Consider the following 20,789-nt stretch of genomic DNA (forward strand, 5'->3'; position numbering starts at 1 on the left):
AAAGTGATTTTGACGAATTTTGAGTGCATTGAACTAGAAATAAGACGTTCTTATTGGATAATATATGTTAGTAGATATATATCGTTACACCACGAAGGATTATCTTTTTAGAATATAAAGCAGTATTCGTTTCTAAGATCGACCAATAGAAGAACGTTTATTTTCACACCTATTTTTTGATTGGTGCGTTTTGAATGCAGATGTTACGTAAGTCAAACGTATTTTATTTTCAAACGAAATATAAATTGTTTTAATAAAAATAAGGCGTTAGAAATTTGAATCTTGCTTTTTTGTTATACAATGTCTTTGGAGAATCTTCAAAAAGAACTATTTTTAGGAACAAAAAGAGAAAGAAAGAGTATCGTATTATGCCTAACGTAACGACATCAATTACTTGACGGTTGAAAAGTGAACTACATATGAAAGTTACGAAAGAGTCGGTAATATAACTATTTAATTGAGAAAGAGGAGAAGTCAATAATTAATTGTACAAAAGATTGAATCATTAAATTATTAAATATTTTTATTTATTTCAGGATAACAAGTTGTTAAAGGCACTATTAAAACATGTTTATAATTTGGCATCTTATTGATTAAAACTATGGAACGTTCGTTTATATTATCGACGGAGCATCTAACTTGCAACGTTCAGCGCCATATTTACAGAAGAAAGACGAACTATCATCATAGGTACGTTTTTTTTCTCAACAGAAAGTTAATTATATAGTTTTATGGGATATTTACAAGACTATTACATATTACGTATGTACATATGTACATATATATAAAGAGATTCTCAAATGTGATATACAGAGTGTTCCAAAAGATTTTTGACCTATATTTCAGAAGCTTATTAAAGAGATTCCATAGAACACACAACTTTTTAATGGGAACTAATAACCACCGCGGTCAACTTATAACCTTACATGATCTTAAAGTTAGTTTATCACACATAATAACCTAGTTAGCCTTTGGTAGATTTAAACATGATGAAATTGTTTCTAAATAATCTAATAGAATTAATTCTTTTATCATTTAATTTAATTGGTAATAAAATAAATAAAAAAAAAGAAAGTTAACAAGTTGTTTTGTAGAATTCACTGAAATATGAATCAAAACTTTTTGGACATTCTATATATATATATATATATATATATATATATATATATATATATATATGTACACACACACACACACACACACATTGTATACGTATAAAAAATTTAAAAACCTTGCAATATTTTTTACTTCGATTTTACGATAAATCGTAAAATTTCAGGAAGAAAAAGAAATTGTCGCGATATAATTTCTCTTCGATTATTGTTGAAAGCATTGAAAGAGATCGAAATCAATCGCGAAATAGAATGTACAGAATGTGTTCCGTAAATAGATTTAACGAGCAATCTCTATTTTCAGGTTTTATTATATTACGAGGGCGTTAAAGAGGCAAAGCCATCCATCCATCATTCCTCGTCAACGATGCATCATACTCTTCAAACATAAATCTGCTTGAAGTAAGGCAATCGTCGATAGGAAGAATTCAAATATCGTCGCGCGTCGGTTGTCATCTTTCGAAATCGTTCGTTCGAGGTACATTTTTCCCACAATCTTTTTGCAAGGTAAGAAGAACCTTCAGCTATTCTTCTTATTATTCGTCCTTGACTCTCGAGTATACAGTGCAACGTCGTACGTAGCTCGTTACGCATAGTTTTCTCGTTTCTTCGTCGCAATGAATAATCTGTCGGACAGAAAAAAGAAAGAAGAAAGAAGAAAAATGAACGTGAAAAGCCGTTGACGGATATAAAAGTCTTTTCGATGAATTATTATAGTTTTACAAATAATTATGATTTAAAGTTATATCGCTTTCGTGACTTTTCGACTATGTTAGAATAAAATCGATCGAGATTTATAGTCGTACGTTATGCGTACAAGTATTTACATTACTACTACGTCATGGTTTATTCGTAATGGATCTATATTTCAAACTTCGTTATCGCTATCGTATTTGATTTTTAAAGAACGTACCACGTAAATTTAGAACTTACTTTTTACAATCTTTCGTTATGATAAAAGTTCAACTTCAGTTATAAAAAAAAAATTGTTTAACTTTCTCGGAACATATCCGGAAGGTACTTACTCGTTCTTTAATGGCGAGACCCGCATAATCGAGAAAATTTTCAAAGCAAATGCAGAGTAATCGTATGCGAAATGTGAGCTTTGATTAGCAACAAGTTCGTGTACTCTCCCATGGAAACTTATTTCTCATTTGTGATTTCCAAAGCATGACCCTCAACTTTTAGAACGTGGGACATGGGGTAGAAAAAGAAAATAGAACTAGAAAGCCTTCTTCCCTTACGACGAAGGGTGCAAGCTGAATATCTAATATGTGTAGCTTACGTTTATCGCGTATGTACTTACGTAAGCATTAATCATGCTATTCTTGAGCGTATTATAGTATCAAGTAGATCGTTAGAGGAATCATCAGATCAAGATATCTTTGGAAAGTGCATTGCTATTGTAAAAGAAAAAAAAAAAGAACTAAAAGAGAAAGAGAAAGAGAGAAAGAGAATTTACCCTCGTCGCCATCTTGTGATACTCTTGTAGAGTGCCACCGGCAGTCGAGAGAACGAACGGAAGGGTTTTACAGGAAACGTACGACGTGGCAAAAAAATAGCAGTAATTTCTGTCCCTTAGGCGCACGTGCGCCAGCCGAAAATCTCGGATATATTCCCGTTCGTCGAGCCGAGTCGAGTAGGATTTCCCTCATTGCGGGGCCTGTTTAAACAAGGGGAAGCAGAGTCATTGTACCTATAGCTGCTCTCTGTCTGTATCTCTCTGTTTCTCATCGTACAGAACAGAAAGAGAGAGAGAGAGAGAGAGAGAGAGAGAGAGAGAGAGAGAGAGAGAGGGAGAGAGGAAGAGAAATTCTTCTTCCCTTCTCTTGCAAATGCAGCTGCGTGTATTACACACACGTAATACGGAACACTGGCTGCGTTTACGAAAAGGTATAAGGGTAATCGCTACGATAGGAACATAGTTCTCCCTTTTGAATAAACTCTGGCTGAAAAAAGAGCAACGAATAGGTTTCTTTCGGTGTCTTCTATCCGTTTTGCAAGGCAGCATTTACGCTCGAGGAAGTCGTCGTTGACAAAAGTTGATCTTTCTGTAAACGTTTGTTGTAGGAGTAAGTCTTGTGAGAAACACATGTATTCGTCGTGTATATATATATATATATATATATACGTGTAGGTATGTCTATGTTTCTGTGTGCACGAACAACGATAATATCGTTCGTTTATGTTTTCGACAATAACGGACGAAATTTATTTGCTCGATATGGCGGCGATTCTTGCAACAATGGCGAGTCGTTGACTTTCGTGTAAATTTGTTCCGCAATATCCTTCAGCGTCCCGTTTTTATTTCGATCGCTACTATTTTCAAATTTTGCAAGCGACATTACTAATCAAGTTTACACGTTATTTCTACTCGAGAAATTGGAATTGTTCTATTAACGAGTGACACGAGAAAAGATCATTCACGATGAATTTTTACCTTGTTTTTTCTTATATTCATTTTTTCCTGATAGAAGGTCACTTCATTCAAAAGGATTATCGACTGTTTTATTAAGAGACGAAAAGGAAAATCACGTAATAGTTAACAAAATCGTTAAATGGACGAACGGTGAAATATCGAATTCAACTTTGCTGACGCTTTTAGAAGGAGCATTATTTATTTATTTAAAACCGAAAAAGACAACAACGACGTAGACGTTCGCTTTGAACGAAACAGTTCGTACGTTGGCGAATAAACAAGAAGAGAAAATCGTAGGAGTTTCGAAGTTAAGTTTGTTTCGTCGAAAAGTGACCAGATTAAAAGGAGGTAGGATCACAGAATCATTTAAAATTATAGTTAGCGTGAAAACTTATCTTTTTATTTCAAGGTTCACACAACTGGTATATATAATCCGTGCCGCGTACGTGCCGTAGTACATAAAACGGCTTACTTATGCTTAAAAGAATGAGGATTATTACACGTATGTTAAGTCGTATTGGTAGTGGTATTTGAGAGGTTGGTTGAAGGGGTGGAAACTGTGGGTCGACTGAATAGTAATCAGAAAAATTTAACACGATTTTAACTTAGATAATCAAGATCGAGTCAGGAACACATTTATTATCACGACTTTCAATGTTTCACGAGATAAATCATGTATTGAGAGAAGCAAGGAACGACGAACGAGAAAAAAAAAACACACACAGGAAGTAGGTAATGCAAGAATGAACAAAAATAAACAAAAATTGATTAAAACAAAAAGAGGGACATGTGCAAAACGATAAATGTGGTGGTGGTAGAAGTGGTGGTGGTGGTGGTGGTGGTAGTAATAGTAGTAATAGTATTAATCGTAATAATAGTAGTAATGGTTGGTAGTGGGACGACCGATGACGGAATAATGCAAAAAAGATAAAGATTAAATTCGGCTGATTCGACATGGAACTCTCTCGATCTCCCTGATAAACTTTCAAAGAGCTGATAAATGCGGAAGGAAAACTACGCGTCGAAACGCAAGCGTTACGTGTCACAGAATGTCGAATATCTAAAGATTTATATCGCCTGATGCGTTCATATATATATATATATATACACTATATGTACATATATACATGATATATATATACACACATACATATGATATATATATTATATCGTTATATATATTATATTGTTATGTTACGTATAATAGGTACGTACGTGTATATATATGTATATATTTAATGAACGCGTATTTATAGTAAATATGTGCGACGGATCCAATTGGTCCTCCTCTTTCCATAGCGCGACGCTCAATTTCGTAAATTTCAAGGATCCAAAATAACCGATCGAACACTGTCACCGAGCATCGAGATCTTTCCATTCATCGAAAGGACAACGAAAGAATACCCTCGATCCTTCGGCCACGATCACTTCACTTTTTGTTTCCTTCAAGCACGTACGTTTAAAAGAAATAAAAAACGAACAGAAAAAAAAAAACCCAAACACCGATACACATTCCGATGAGAATCCTTCGATCTTAGGAGCAGCTTAAGTAGATCGTGGGATTTAGTCCTTTGAAGATTTATCAAGATTATTTCGATGAACGACAGGTTGAAATCAGGTCGAAATAAAAATTCGATGAATTCGGTGGGCTTTGGTGAATGGACAAATTTCATGATCGGTAGAAGACTGGTGCTGTTGGTTATGGTGGTGAACGAGACACGAAAACAACTGTGCTAAAGTGGTTGGTTGTTTTACGAGAAACCGATGATCGGAGGTTGTATGTAGATATGTAAAATACGATTAGTAAAGAAGTTTTTTTTTGCGTCTTTGTCGGAGAGAAAAGAGGAAAGAGAGAAATTCTTGCGGGATCGCGTCGCGAGTAAAGACACAAAGAGCAAACGTTATAATAACAACAGTGCGAGTGGGAGTGAGACATGGTCGTGTCGTCGAGCTAAGCCGAGCCGAACGAGGAGTTATCGGGTCTAATGAACCTTCACGATGCCACCGGCTCCGTAAGCACCCGCTAGAAGAGCTTGCGTACCGTAGAGCGATCCTGTCCTAAGTCCAAGTCCAAGTCCAAGATTCGTAGTTAGTACATTAGGCGCTGCCAGAGCAGAGCCGGCAACCAGAGAGGATCGAAGCAAGGGTGCGCCAAGAGCAATCTAGAGATCAATCGTCATTATTGTAGATAATCTTTAATAGATGATTGTAGTAGGTTATGCTAATTGTTTGTTTTAAAAAGATTTAGGTATAGATTCTGATTTAAGTTGATATCGACTATCATTTCTAAGAGATCCTGGACACATAGCTGAATATCCAGATATATGAACGCTCGGTGTATCTTTGATTATTCTAAATTTATAAAGAATCTAGTGTAATCTATGTTCATATAATTAGGTACCGGATTACTCGAGTTTTCTTACACTTGTTTTTTTTTTTTTTTCATATAAACGTCAATCTATATCATTTAGATATCTGATTATTAACATTTTTATTTTTCAACTATTCAAATTTGATAAATTAATCAATCAGGTTGGGATATTATCAGGTGTAGTCAAGTAGAAAAGTAGATAAATAATAATTTGGAAGTATATGGTCGAGTATAGTTTACCTGAGGACGAAGAGCTACCGCGGCTGGTGCTGTAGCAGCTGCAAGGACTGATGCAGGACGAGCAAGAAGTTGGGGTGCTGCGACTGCCACAGCAGGTCGAGCAGCGGCTACAGCAGCGACCGGTGCAACTGGTGCAGCTACGGCGGTCTTCGTTACGGTTACGCTAGGGTCCTTCTGTACGACGGCATTGAATCCGTTGATCGGATCAGCAGCGTACGAGACAATTCGTCGAGAACCATCTGGTTCGATCAGACTGTAGCTACCCTGAACGACGTCACCACTGCGTGTTTCTTCTTGAGCCTTGTTGTCACCTTAAGTGAAACAAGTTACAATAAAAATAAATAAAAATTCTAGATCAAACATATTATACCAATTGTTAATAAAATACAGATTGTAAGAAACTTACCAGTAAGTCCATCAGCGACGCTATAACTGAAACTATATTGAGGATTCGGATCGTAATTCTCTGTTCGAAGAACCGCGGCTGGTGCAGCAGCAAGTCCTACTGCTGTGGTTGCTCCAGGCAGAAGGCCTCCGTGACAGGCGGCTAGGAGAGTCGTAAAAAAACTAAGAGTCTGCGAACAAAAAGAAAACAGATACAAGTTAAATACGGTTGATATCTTGAAAGATTACATCATCTTATTTTTCTATCTTATTTTTAATCTTATTATTCTTTTTGCTTTTTTAACTAGACAAAAATTCATGCAGGCTCAGTCAGAGAGATCTTAAGATCTGGAATGAAAGAAATGGATTAATTAGTAACGCTGGATTACTTTGAAATCCATGGTAATTGGAGTCTGGACGTTTGCTGGTTGCTGCCCCGAAGACTGCGTGCTAAGAAGGACCGAGCGAGCAGACTTTATACCAATCGGCATCGGTTGTCCCCGCTCTCAATATTCTCTTCGTCATACGTATTTTCTTTGTGTTCGCGTAGACGCACACGCGTGACTGCACTCGTACTTGGGTGATTTCGTAGGACTGTGCGCGATCGTGCGTGGACATCCGTCCTATGTATTCCGTGCTCGTGCGACTCGTTGGGAAGGTCCGTGATTTGATCTTGACAAAGAATTTCAAGAAAGTACGAGGATTCTCTGGCAGATCGATCCTCTTCTTCTTTTCTTACTTCGTTTCTTCATCTTGTTTCTTTTTGCTTTCTTGTTACATTTTAGAACATTATTTCTTGCGATCAGAATGTTTGGATGAGTTCGAACAACTCGTTTAGGCCTGTAATGCTACAAAAGATAAAAAGTGTATATTACTTTTTCATTATTCTTGTTAATTCTTGATAGGTGATTTTTACGATATTGATTATATCTTTGTTTTTAGAACGTCGATGTAGGTATACACGTAGATGAAAAATGTGGATATTTATAAAGGTAATATAAAGGTAATATTTTGTGAATAGGTAAATATTTATAAGAGATGACTTATGTGCATACTGGATCATAATACGAAATCTTATTTTTGATCTAGGTCGCTGTCATAAAGTTTGAAAAACGTTATCTTCTAAAGAATGTTCCAAATTTGTTGGAAACGACCTACTTTGTTCCTCGATGGATTTGGTGAAAATTAAATTTGAAAGGGAACTAGGTTGTCAGGGAAGGAATACGTAAAAAGGGCAAGTCCATTTGTTCATTGTTAAACCATTAAAATCTATTATCAAAGTTTAAGTTCTTCTCACTGAAACGATACGTGATTCTCAATTTTGTGTGTGATTGATCCACTTCAATTTTACTATTTGCAGGATCTCGATAATATCGTATTAATTTGGAAAAGTACACTCGTTTTCTATAGAACTGTCGAGTGGAAGCTTTTCGCGTATTACCTTTTGAATCCGATACGAATTCACGACCTGGATCTCAGATGTAACAGGTGTATGTACATATCGTAAATACAATAATATCGCGACATGAAAAACGTAAAAATATCGAACTTAATAGGCCAGGAGATATGAATAATCTTTCTGTACAGTATCTACTGTTTGCTTTTTCTATCTATTTTAATATCTACGTTTCTTCAAACGTTTTACTGAGAATATCACGAGAACGATTGTCACTTGTAATCGTGGAAAATATTGGATCTCTAAATGAGACGTAACAAATATTCTCCGAATTCTCAAACGATTCAAAATGAAAAAATAATTCTCCGTCATTCCTCATCGTTCTTTTATTTTATTCATTTATTTTTTAATATTCTAATATGGATTAAAAAAAAGAAGAAAAAAAGGGCCGAATTCACAAACAAACTTTGTAATTAACGTAACGAGTAATATGATTGATTATTCTGAAAATCATCGAACGAAAGAAAGAAAGTACCAGAGTGAAAATTCGTGTATGATTCAATTGTAAGCGAAGGTTACAGCAACTCGGTAACCCAATTAACGGTGCATGCAGAAAGGACAAGAGATATGGTGAGCCGTTCATCGTAAGAGGATGATGATTAGGGATCAAGTGATGACGATGTGTAAGGTAATAATCGATATCATTGCAACATTTGGTAATAAAATCTTTCGTCGGTTTGCGAGGACGTTCGGCATAGTGTTATACCTAGAGATCAGGATCGAGATCAAGATGGAGAAAGAAAGAAAGAAAGAAAGAAGGAAAGACAGACAGAAAGAGAGAGAGAGAGAGAGAGAGAGAGAGAGAGAGAGAGAAGGGTGGTTAGCAGCTCGCACGGCCGATACATGTAGGTCAAGTAATTCGAGTGGTAATTTAAGGAGCACCAACGGAGTTGCTAAGAACGCTCTTCGTAACTTTAGCTCGGTTGGTTTCACAAACACTCGGCTGGTCTCTCAGGTAAAAGCACTGTAGACCGAGGGCGGTCACATGTGTGTACATATATATATATATACATACGTACGTACATACATACATACATATATATACATATATATACAGTTATTGGTATGTACTTGTGCGTATATATGTATATATAACTATTGCAGAGGGTATTCGCGAAGAACGATACCAAAGTGATGGAGGGAGAGAAAGGAGGTGGAGACCGATTCCTCCGATAAAAGCCACGTCGCCTGGCACCGTACGTCCATTTCCGAAGCAAGGAAGCGATTGAGAGCGCAAACGGGGGCGAGACACCTTGCACCGAGAAGATTTCTCGACTTCTCTATTTCTTCGAGGATTCAACGCGCGTGCTAGGCGACCGACGCGACGGATAGAGTAACCTTTGTTCTTCTTCTAGACTCGACATCGGAGGATTCTATCTTTATCTTTTTTTTTTTTTTACATATACACACATACATTCTCTCTCTCTCTCTCTCTCTCTCTCTCTCTCTCTTTCTCTCTCTCGCTCTCTCGCTCGCTCGCTCTCTTTAGTTCTTATAAAATTGTAATCTTCTTATGCTTTTTCACGTTAACCGTTTGTTTGTATATGCAATGATTTCAAGCCGAGAGACCATGGTGGGTATCTCAAAGAATACAAGGCAAAGCTTACTTTTCTGTCGAAAGTGCGAAAAAGGACTTTTTTTTCTATAGGAACGAAAGGGAAAAAGAAAAAAAAAAATTGTTTTTTTTTTACGGGGAATAGAGCTTTATTTCTTTTTTCTTTATTCGACCGGGGAGTATTATATTTTCTCGGGGAGGAAAATTAGTGATATAATTATATATAAAAATAATAGATAATAAATATGAGAGGATATATATTTCTTCCTAGAAAAATAAAATAGTTTTTGGCAAAAGAAAGTTAATCGAAAACAAACAAGAAAAACAACCAAAGAAAAAAAAAGATAGGAGACGTTTTACTTTTTCTTTTTTTATCTCGTTTTCTCTTGAGGTTTAATATGTTTCTAGAAGTGAGACTCGAAGTTAAGGCGTCGTTGAAATAGTAAGTCGCTTGCGCTTCTCTTTTACGGTAACTGCAACGACCGCACTGACCGCGAACGTTTAGTAGTCTGTCCCTCATGTCTCGACGCACTCGCCCGTGTAACACGTTGCGGAACGCGTTCCATCACTCTCACGAACGATTCTTTATAATTGCCGGCTCTTATCCTAATCATCGTGTATCATTTATCGCATTAAACGATCATTCGTCATCGTACGATGTTCGTTCCGATTCGACGATCCTTTTGCTTCCTTCATGCATGACATGATAAATGATCGAATCCGACTAAGAAATAAAAATGTATATTTCTTCGATAGATTTATTCATTTTCGTTAGAATCGGAAAGTCTGATCGTAAGTCGCATAAATATATTTCTATTTTACCAATCGATCTTTTATAAATATTCATAGATATATTTTTGTTCATAGGTAAATATCGCACATAAAAATGATACACGTTCATATATCATTCTTTTCTTCACGATAATAGAATTATATTAATGAATTAGATCGGATTAATAAACGTCAGTCTTTTACACATTTAAATATTTAACAGGTTGTATAATTAGTAACTTATAATTCGTCTTTATGTAATTAACGTAGCATACTGTCCGAGAAATAATTACACTGATATTATTCATTCGTGCAATCAATTTAATTGCGTTTGGTTATCTTTAGCAAACAGCGATTCGTAACGAAATGAATCATCGTTCGTGCGTGTTAATCGCGTTACTAAACGATCGAAGTAAAATTTGTTGTTGCATGTTATTGAGATAATTATTGTCTAATCTAAAAAGTCATTGTACATTATTTGAGAATGATCGGTAATGTAGAGAGCATTGTTACCGAGTTACTGGAAAGAGTCACGCGAAAAGTGATTTTTAAGTATAATTTTAAAGACAAATAGAAATCACTAGAATTATTTATCACGAATCGTTACGATCTTGTTAATTTCTTAATGAATAACGGAACGTGAGACGCGTTCAAGATTATCTCACAGAGGAAGAGAAACGGTATCACTTTATTTCAACATTCTCTTCGTTATGGGTAACCGATTTACATTTAAAGAAAGGACACCTACGAAAAATATTTCTGAATGAATCTTTCGGCAATATAACGATCAGCATGAGGATCGGTTGGATCATTCTAAGAAACTTAAACATCCAAAGTTCGGTGTAGATGGCACCAAGAGCACTGGTAATCCATGGTGCATCCATCAGAAAGTAAAGCTTTAGAAACATAAAATAGGATTCCTTGGCTTTTATCGTTGTCTTGCTAGCGATCGCAGTGGACTTTTTAATGACGATTATCTTGTAAGTGGTATAAACGAAGAGTATACTGTTCATCAGACATATAAGAACAGGTATAGTTGCGACGTAGACGATGACAGTAATATTAGGACCATTGGAAAAGTTTTCAAAATTTGGCTTGATAGGCGAGCTCTTTGGTACTAAAGGCGATAATTCGACGATACAAGCAATAGCCGTCGGCACGAAGGATATACCCCAAACCCAAACAGAGTATATCAGAAACTTTCGTCTTTCTTGAGCTCGTTGCTGTTTGGGATCGGCTGGTGGCGTCCAACGGAGTCTGGTGATGACCAGGGTCATGTCGATGCAAATGACGAAGAGCCAGAAGGTGGAAGATATCGATAGAAACATCAGAGCCAAACAGGAGATAGTGTATACCGAGAAGTACAGACTGACACGACAGAGTAAGGACCACCCGACGGCGATGAGGATAGAGTTTAAGACGACCTGCGAAACGTTGTAACAGAGGACCGCGTTATCGTAAGCGCGTTTACGTAGCCCGGAGACCGTCGAATAAATCAGGACAACGATGAGATATGGTACGATGTAGATCACGTTCGCGAACACAACTATGTTGGCACCCCAAAAACTCAATGGCGTTAAAATACTGCGACAATATTTCGTATCTTCCTTTTCGATTTCCTTTCGTTCTTTGTCTATCTTGCATAGACTTTTATTGTTGTCATTAGCTTCTCTTTGTCTCTCCAGGCTAATGTTAAAAGATTCGTTACGATTGAGGAACCTTTGGAGAATGACGAAACTGTTGTTAGACCGATACTCGAAACAAGCGTCGAAGCATACCCATGAGTCCACCACGGTGCTCGTCATTTCGGAATTATCTGAAAACATAAATACGTGCTAGTGGTAGAGAGTAAGTCGATAGCTATATAGCAGTGTGTCGGTGCGTTATAAGAGCACGCGCGCGCATGGTATCGATCCCAAAGGGTGAGCCGCGCGCTCTCTGTTTGGATAATTTGGCCGGGACTCCTGCGTTCCTCTTTCTCGCACATTCACATACTCATAGGTACACATATACCAGGAACAAGCAACGATTGTTTTGTCCGATCCTCGTGTTCCAGCCGATTGAAATTCCATATGGGAACGTTTAATCGTTCGTTCGGTCGTGATTTCGCTCGATCGAAACTGCCGTTTTCGAAGTTCCCAACCGCCATGGAACGCACCGACGATGCTTCATGGTGTATACTAGTTTACCGCTGTTCGTGCTACGAGCTCGTTAGAAAAATTCCAAAGCGAGAAAATCAACCGTTCGAGATGTAAACTTAACGATCGATTGAGATTCTATTCCGGCGTTGAAATCGAACGTGAGATGGACGTTATAGCATGATTAGAGAGAAGAAAATGAAAGATTAAATCTAGCTATTCTATACGAATTATCTTTCTGTTTTTATCGATTCATTATCGAGAAAGATTCTCGTTAACTAAATAGAAATACTCTAAGCGATTGTACCTTCGATTCTATTTAATTTCGAATATGAAACCGACGAAACTTTTTTATAGACGAAGGTTTTTTTTTTTTTTTTTTTAACGAAGGTGTAACGTCATTTAATATTCAACGTCAAAGGGTCGAGAGAGTATTGCTCGTTGCTTTTTAATTTATTTTCAGACCGGTTCATTTGCCACCTTTGACTATTTTATGAGTTTTATTATATCTCGTGAGAAGGATTCAATAGAACAAATAATAAAAGGGTAGATTTTTTTTAATGAACAAGAACATCTTTTGAGGTTCTTTTTTTAACTTTTCTGTGATATTTAAGAGAGTATTTTGTTAGAAGAGTTAATTAAAAAATTATTAGGTAAAACGGAGATGTATAAATATCTATGTGTGTGTGTGTGTGTGACAATGACATGTTCATGTTTTTTTTTAGAAAAATAACATCGTTTATGCATATTTGTATAAACCGAAGGAGAGAGAAGAGTCTCGACTGTACCATTGCCGCTTTTTCCTCGAAAACATTTATCGACCACTAAAATAACCGACTACGCAAGAATTATCATGGAATATGTCTGGCCTATCACAATGCCGTTTATGAGCTCGTAAAAATTTAATTAGTCGTTCAATATGTACCGAACGATTTCTGTCAGAAAAGGTATCGTTTGCGGCGTCATTATATTTGATGATACGCATTAATTAATTAATTTTTTACGGAGCTATTATCCTTTTCATAAGATCAAATAATATGAATATAATACACACACACACATGTATGTATATATATATGTGTATATACAATATATAGATAATATATACACCTACATATAGAGTAAAATTGATTCTCTTTTCTCTTTCATATAATTAGTTTCATTTAAGCTTATAATTAATGGTAATTTTATTCGACGTTAACATTTCAAAGATAAATTGTAAGAAGGAAAAGAAAAGTGATATTTTACATATTTATTAATAGAAAACCAACGATTGATAATTATATGTAATATATATGCATAGTATATCTTATTTGAATCTCTTGTTTTCTTTTAATAGAATCAAACGATCATTTATCACGTCGTGACAAGATCTATAATTATAATCAATGTCACAAGTATAAAGACCGGTTAATTTAAAAGATTTCATTAACGTTCTTTCGCATTAAAAAAACAATGTTATTAAATTACGAATTAAGCGGCTACCAGTTTGTAGTTCGAACATGTCGATAAGAAAACGAGAGAAGATCGAGTAGAAATAACGATAATGAATTATAAAAGAATAAAATCAAAAAAGAAAAAAAAAAGGAAGAAAAAAACGATGTAAATTAATTAAATCAGAAAGATCTATAAGATAATCGTCGATAACCGTACGTTGGCCGAGAAATAAACTCGTCGTTCTCGTTGAGACTCGAAGACGACAAAAAAAAAAAAACCAACAAAAAAAAAAGAATGAAAAACTTCCATAAAAATCTTAAAGAATAAACAGGAAAAGAGGAGTCTGTTATCGTGGAAGGATGATAAAAAAAGAAAATAATGGCCGAGAAGATTGGGGAGAAGAGGGTGGTGGAGAGGGAGTTAGAAAAGTTAGGAGAAAGAGTAAAAAGGACAGAATTGACTTACTTTCGATAAACGGAAGTGTGCGATTTGCATCGTCGTCGAGTAAATTGGTACATCTCGTTTCTCTTTCCCTTTCTTCCTTTTTTCTTAATTCTAGGACGCAGCATCTTCCCGGAGTTACTTCGATCGTAGCTTCGCTTTCAAGAATCGAGAAACTTAAAAAGGTTACGAAGACGAAGACGAAGGACGTCAAGAGGATCGAATCTAGTTCGGTCGTCATCATCATCCCCTACTCTTTCTCTTCTATCTTCTTCTATCCTACCGTTCCTCAGTTCGATCAGTTCTTTAAACCGAAAACAAGAGAACGATCTTCGTAAGGCGATAAACGAATCCGTCCAACGTCTCCATAAATCCTCTCTCCTCGTCGGAGATTCTTCGAGTTCACCGAGAAGCAGGTTGTTCGTTCAGCGAGTCATGCGACGACAACGACGACGACAACGACGACGACAACGACGACGACGACGACATCGAAAGTAAAAAGAAGGAAGGAAGGAAGGAAGAGAAGAAGATGCGAATTTCAGTAAACGAGCGAAATAAAGAGAGAGAGAGAGAGAGAGAAAGAGAAAGATAGAGAGATAGAGGGAAGGAAGAAATACACTCGTGACCGCACGCGTTACTACTCATGTGTCTCTATTCGACGTTACGTTCGTTCCTTTCGTAGTGTTAGTGAATACGCGCATACACGCACATACGCGATGATACTTGACACAGAGTATGAGGACGGTGGGTCTTTCGAAGCACGAGTAAAGATATTTCGAAGTTGCACACACTCTCCATAGCTTTTCCCCTCCTTCAATCGTTTGTAGACATATTCGTGTGTATACGTATGTGACTCTGTGCATTACCGAGTGTATGTATGTTATGTATCTGTGTACGTGGTCATATCTCTTCTCGCGTCCTCCAACACAGTTGTTCCACCTTCGAGACCATGTCGCGTGCTGCTTCTTCCTCTACTTCTTTCTACTCCTTCTCTCTCTCTTTCTCTCTCCCCCTCTCTCTCTCTCTCTTTCTCTCTCTCTCTCTTTCATACACTCGTTACTGTCCTATCGTTTGGATGGAGGGGCAAAGAGATAGAGAGAGAGAGAAAGAGAGAGAGACAGGACGTGCGACGGAATAATTATCCTTCCTTGGTGACATCAGAATATTTCCCGCGCTCTTGCTTCATACCAAGTCGTTGTATATACCAAGAAACTTCCACAAGGAATGGGAAATATTTTGTTGCGTTACGAGCGTGCATCACCGGTTCGCTCGGACTCTTATCTTTGTTTTTTTTTTTTCTTTTTCTTTCCTTTCCTAAATACTTCTTTTTTCTTTTTTCTTTTTTCTCTTTTCTTTTTTGGTTTCCTTTTTTTTTGGTTTCTTCTTATTTTTTACGTCGCCGTCATTATTAGTCGCTTCGTCCGTGTCTGGCTGTCTCCATTTTTTAGTATTCTACTTGCTTTATTTCCCGTTATACTTTCATCGCGAATTCTTCTCAAGTTAGATACATTTACCGTTAGCCATTGCTCTTCCTTTCCTATCCTTCGATTTCTAGCGGACTTTTCAGTCCTTTTTTTTCCTGCTTCTTCTTCTTCTCTTCCTTCTTCTCTTTCTTCCTCTTTCACTGTTTCTTCTTCTTCTTCTACCAAACAGGATTATAGGTGGGAGAGAAGGAGACAATTTTCAGGATTTACCGACCGTTCGAGTAGATGAAAAATGTTTGTTTCGTATGTGGCGGCTTTAGAGGAGTCTTGAGTGGTGGAAACCATTTCCTGCCGGCTGTCTTAACGGTTTAGGAAGGTTCAAAGTGTCTACAGAAAACTAGAGAGAAAGGAAAAAGAAGATAGAGAAAGAGAATATAAATCGATATCTTTTTATATGTCTCATCTCTAGATCCTATACTTAGGATATGTCTTCTTCTTCCGTTTTGAGTTTTGTTTAGATTGAGTTCTGTTTAGATTGAGTGCTTGTTAAATTTGATCAAAGCAATGAGTTATTAATCAGAGACGAACGAATGTTTTAAAAATTAATACATTTTTATTTTATAATAAATAACTTTGATATTAATAAATGAAAACGATTGTATCTTGTTGTTGCTCTTTGATGAGTCAATCGTCAATAGTATTCATAGTCGTTCAAGATAATATTAAGTAAGTTTACTTACGACGATCCGTCGAATTGCGATGATCGTATTCTTTGAAAAAAATGTTATATGATGATTTCGGTGGAATCAAAAATTACGATCGATATCAATAACAATATATCGTTAAATTGATGATATATTGTTAAACATAATTCATTCTGACACGTAAAAAATTTACTTATAACGTACAACAAGTTTATTTATAACGACGTCTTTTATAACGTAAATGATATTTCTGTTTGTAGTCTAAATAAGTTTACGCATATCCGAGACAAATCGAGTCATGAATTGTTAAATAAAGAAGACTTTTGTCACGGTTTATACGAGACAGTGAGAAAAAGATGAAACGAGAGAGGAAGACAGAGATATGTATGTATATTTGTACCTTGTACTTCGATAAACGTACTCGTTTGCAAAACTTCTTCGTATGCAATGCTTAACCATTCAAACAAAAAGTAAACTGAGTGACGTTAAACGTAGCATACACGGATGCCAGTCAAACTTATTGGAAAGCCAATGTATTAAAATGCGACACCGAACATTAATCGGAAATGGAAGATGATAACACCAAGTCGTAAATACTCGTTATCGCCAAAATGCATTTTGTATTGCATTCCAACGTATTCGATGACATTTATCAAGGCATATACCGTTCGATAAAATCTATTCAATTAGATAATCCGTTTTCTAAGATATATATTAATAGCATTTTAACATATTTTTCTTTAAACATAAATTGTTTTAATCGTATTAAAACGTAACTGTGAAATATATTTGAAGTAACTGTATATTAAATTCATAGAGCTTTTTTTATTCATAATATTTCATATGATTCGTAAACGATTATTCACGTACGGTTCTTTCTCATAGAAAAATTTAACGAATCTAGGTATTATAAAATAGTATGATAGATCTGAACAAAATCGATTGAGAATGTATAAAGTTTAATCAATTCAATGATTTCATAATTCGATTTATATCTTAATAGCAAAGTTCCGTATAAATTTCTCGATTATCTACGTGTACATCTGTGATTCCCACTTGTATTATCATTATAATTACGTATTCTATGCATGAAAACAAAATAAAGGAAAGAAAAGCAATGAAACCGAAAGGCAAAAAAAAAAAAGAATTGATAAGAAATGAGGAATGAGATGAGGCTCATTGCTATAACTTATTTATTGTTTAAATTTACATCTCAAATGGATCAGACAAATAATTGGTTTTATTGAATAATATTATGAAAAGAAAGAGAAGTAGAAAAAAAGAAGTAAAAAGGAGGAAACCAGCCGGAAAAATGTTCTTAACAAGCCAGGCGATAACTACACCACGTACATACACGTATATGCACACGTATAGAGACAAATAGAATAATACATTGAATAGAATAAAGATGTGAGGATGTCGAATGATTCACGAAGACATATACTTTAATTATTATCGTCAGTGCCGGACGATATATCGAAGAAGATGCACGTACGTTGTACGGTAAGGCTTTTGTTCACGAGTTTCCTCTTTTTCGTTGAAAACATAGCAGCACCGATAAGACCATCAACGAAATGGAACGGTTATCATCGGATAGATCTGCCAAAGAAGTGTTGTATCGAGGGTTATCTCTTCAACGACGAGCTGACGTGCGTGAAGGTCATCGAGGATAATAATTTTTCGAAGGAAATGGAGACGGAAGTACGTGCTTATGGGGTCTCGTGCGAGAAGGACGTTGCAATGTGGATGGAAGAACGTGGACCGAACGATTCGTGGACTTACGCGACGGTCGACGTCCCAAACGACTACTGTCTGGAAATGATGACGAATGGGACGCAAGTGTTGGCCAGGTGTCCGGATTTATTAAAGATGAACGACAATTCGTCAACGGCCAATTCGATCGTTTCAACGACAACGACAACGACAAGGACAGTTTACAACGAGAGGAAGACGATATGCGATAATAAAAATCGTACGAAAAAATTAGAGGCTATATTTTGGGGTGCGAAAACGTACATGTTGACTAACATAGCTCACATGATACTCTGCATCGTCGTCGTAGTAACATATTTGTCGGTACCTGAACTTCGGAAAGGTGTCTACAATCATGCAGTTCTTCGACACAACATATCCTTGTTGGGATTGGGTTCTATACTAACGTTCTTGAGTTACTGTCAGTACCCCTTGGACGATAACCTGACCATCTTGCTCTGGCTTCTTCTACAATATTTCACCCTGGCGACGGTATTCTGGTTGAACGTGATCTGTTTCGACATGACCCTCTGTATCACAAGATTCCGTTGGACGGTCGGACTCGGTGCTAACAACGAGAGAGACAAATACAGAAGATTGCTTCTATACGGTGTTTTCGCTTGGGGTGGTGCGCTTCTACCCACGGTCGTTGCCGGCATCTTCGAATACACACCAGGAATACCAAAGAACTTCCCGTTGAAGCCCAATTACGTTCGGTATTGCTTGGGCCCAAACCCAACGGTGAATTTCTACTTCTTCGTTATACCTCTCATCACTCTACTCTGTAACAACGTACTCTTTCTTTTCACGACCTATAAGATCATACGGATACAAAGTAGCACCAAGATAGCGACGAAAAATCAAAGCAGCGTACTCACCAAGAAATATTTCCTATTTCTAAGGCTCTATCTCTTGATGGGTGCACCTTGGTTCTTCGGTACTCTCTTAGCTTGTCTCAACAAACTCGTCATATTAAAGATCTGTCGTCTCATCCAGCCCATACTATGGCTCTTCATGTTGTTAGCACGGAAGAATATCCGACAAAAGATCGCCGACAGATTCTATTGCTTCGTCTGATCCGAGGATCATAAAGGAACTATTACTTTGGCTGATATGGATTAGTTCGTTTCGACGATCTCGCAGATAATATTCCGGTTGGGCTTCTTCCAAATTCTCGAGGTTACAAGGTTCGTCTGGTCACGTGTATGGCTTCACATTTATGATGTACTTGGACCGTATATAACACATACATATATATATGTATATATATATAACTATATATATATCTCTTACACCCGTATGTATATATTTATTTCTGTATCTCTCACTCTCGTCTTCATCTCGCGTCTATTCTTGCAAAATTCATTTACATTTTCGTTGTGTAATGTGTCTTGTGAAATCCCACAGTAGCATTCGAGGAAAAACTCGACGCTCGATCATCTTTCTCTCTCCTTTTTCTTCTTCTTCTCCCTCCCTCTCTCTCTTTCTCTCTTTCTCTTTCTAGCTTTTATGTTCTTTAACAATAAGAGTGAGTACGAGAGAGAGAGACAGAATTCAACTACGAATCGAGAAAACTTACACGATGTTCTGTCAGCTTGGACAAAGAGGGGAAATTCTCTTGTTCAAGGTAGGATTAGTGACTAGAGAAGAAGTGGAAGGGAAATAAAAGATAAAAAATATAAAAAAAAAGAAAAAAAAGGAAAAAGAAAAAGAAAAAGAAAATGAAGATGAACGACGAACAAGGGAACGGAGAAAATCAATTTTATCGTCGCACTTTCACCGCGATTCTTACAGAAAAACATTGGGAAAATTATTTTCCGAAGTATTTGAATTCGATTTCGTTTTCTTCATTTTATCCTACGTCTCATGAGAAAATCGTTCGATCTCGCTTCCCCCATAGTTTTCTGTATTTTTCTTGCTTGTTCGTTCGAACGAGGATTACGGTATCGAGCGAGAGACCAGAATTGCCGTGGAAAATGCGATGAAAGGATGAAATGTATGGAAAAGAAATTCACGAACAGCATTGACCATTGGTCCATACGACGACATCGACTTCGTCGATCGAAATTGGAGGAAGCGAGGGATTCGCCGTTTTCTTTCTTAGTTTTTATAATATTTCTTCGTTTTGAAGGAAGAAAGAAAACGCTACTTGATTTGATCTCAATTATTTATTTATTTATTTATTTCTTCTTTCTGTCCTCTTTTTACATTTCGAGAAAATATTTTAATTCGTTATTGTGTAAAAATTATTCGTATCAGAAAGATAATCATTCATAAAAGAAAAAGAAATTGTATCTTTACATATTGTAAGAATATTTAATTTATAGTTTTAGATAGAAATAATATTAATTAACGCGTTCTTATCGAGGATATCGATAACTCGTTTATGTATTAATTAATCTTTTATAGAAACAATATTTATATATATTAATAATTGTAATAGATGAGTATTAATTAGATATAATTATCGTATAAAGGTATTAATTAGAACAAAAGAAGAGAAAGGAGAGAGAAAAAATGGAACAAAATAGTTTTAATAATAATAAAAGAAAAAAAAAAAAACAGAAATTCGATTTAATTGAAAT

The 20,789-nt window shown here is 36.2% G+C and overlaps 3 protein-coding genes and 1 long non-coding RNA gene across 4 annotated transcripts; 2 read left to right on the top strand and 2 right to left on the bottom strand.

The window, feature by feature from the left end:
- Positions 1-86: 86 nt before the first annotated feature.
- On the top strand, positions 87-9,365 carry LOC127064006 (uncharacterized). The gene is made up of 6 exons (XR_007781561.1): positions 87-207; positions 338-440; positions 537-690; positions 1,417-1,619; positions 7,469-7,529; positions 7,616-9,365. It is a non-coding gene; the product is annotated as an uncharacterized LOC127064006 (long non-coding RNA).
- On the bottom strand, positions 3,894-7,314 carry LOC127063996 (cuticle protein 19.8-like). Its single transcript, XM_050994441.1, has 4 exons — positions 6,916-7,314; positions 6,549-6,717; positions 6,143-6,453; positions 3,894-5,693 (listed from the first exon to the last, which is right to left on the bottom strand). Exons 1-4 carry the CDS (start codon positions 7,015-7,017, stop codon positions 5,514-5,516), a joined length of 762 nt encoding a protein of 253 aa, XP_050850398.1. The 5' UTR covers positions 7,018-7,314; the 3' UTR covers positions 3,894-5,513.
- A 313-nt stretch (positions 9,366-9,678) lies between the features above and the next one.
- LOC127063986 (uncharacterized) lies at positions 9,679-15,565 on the bottom strand. Its single transcript, XM_050994421.1, has 2 exons — positions 14,349-15,565; positions 9,679-12,124 (listed from the first exon to the last, which is right to left on the bottom strand). The coding sequence occupies exons 1-2, from the start codon at positions 14,569-14,571 to the stop codon at positions 10,992-10,994; spliced, it is 1,356 nt and encodes a 451-aa protein (XP_050850378.1). The 5' UTR covers positions 14,572-15,565; the 3' UTR covers positions 9,679-10,991.
- A 538-nt stretch (positions 15,566-16,103) lies between these two features.
- On the top strand, positions 16,104-20,788 carry LOC127063987 (G-protein coupled receptor Mth2-like). Its single transcript, XM_050994422.1, has one exon. The coding sequence runs from the start codon at positions 17,938-17,940 to the stop codon at positions 19,279-19,281; it is 1,344 nt and encodes a 447-aa protein (XP_050850379.1). The 5' UTR covers positions 16,104-17,937; the 3' UTR covers positions 19,282-20,788.
- The last annotated feature ends 1 nt before the right edge of the window (position 20,789 follows it).

This window comes from Vespula vulgaris, chromosome 5, assembly GCF_905475345.1.
Source record: "Vespula vulgaris chromosome 5, iyVesVulg1.1, whole genome shotgun sequence".
Taxonomy (NCBI): domain Eukaryota; kingdom Metazoa; phylum Arthropoda; class Insecta; order Hymenoptera; family Vespidae; genus Vespula; species Vespula vulgaris.

What these genes read in the sequence shown, in the direction of transcription:
- LOC127063996 (XM_050994441.1), bottom strand. Translation starts at nt 7,017, where the DNA reads ATGCCGATTGGTATAAAGTCTGCTCGCTCGGTCCTTCTTAGCACGCAG. An exon ending in CGTCGCTGATGGACTTACTG is followed by an intron (nt 6,454 to 6,548) that starts GTAAGTTTCTTA and finishes GTTTCACTTAAG; the next exon opens with GTGACAACAAGGCTCAAGAA. An exon ending in CGGTAGCTCTTCGTCCTCAG is followed by an intron (nt 5,694 to 6,142) that starts GTAAACTATACT and finishes ATTGATCTCTAG; the next exon opens with ATTGCTCTTGGCGCACCCTT.
- LOC127063987 (XM_050994422.1), top strand. Translation starts at nt 17,938, where the DNA reads ATGCACGTACGTTGTACGGTAAGGCTTTTGTTCACGAGTTTCCTCTTT.
- LOC127063986 (XM_050994421.1), bottom strand. Translation starts at nt 14,571, where the DNA reads ATGATGATGACGACCGAACTAGATTCGATCCTCTTGACGTCCTTCGTC. An exon ending in CACACTTCCGTTTATCGAAA is followed by an intron (nt 12,125 to 14,348) that starts GTAAGTCAATTC and finishes TTATGTTTTCAG; the next exon opens with ATAATTCCGAAATGACGAGC.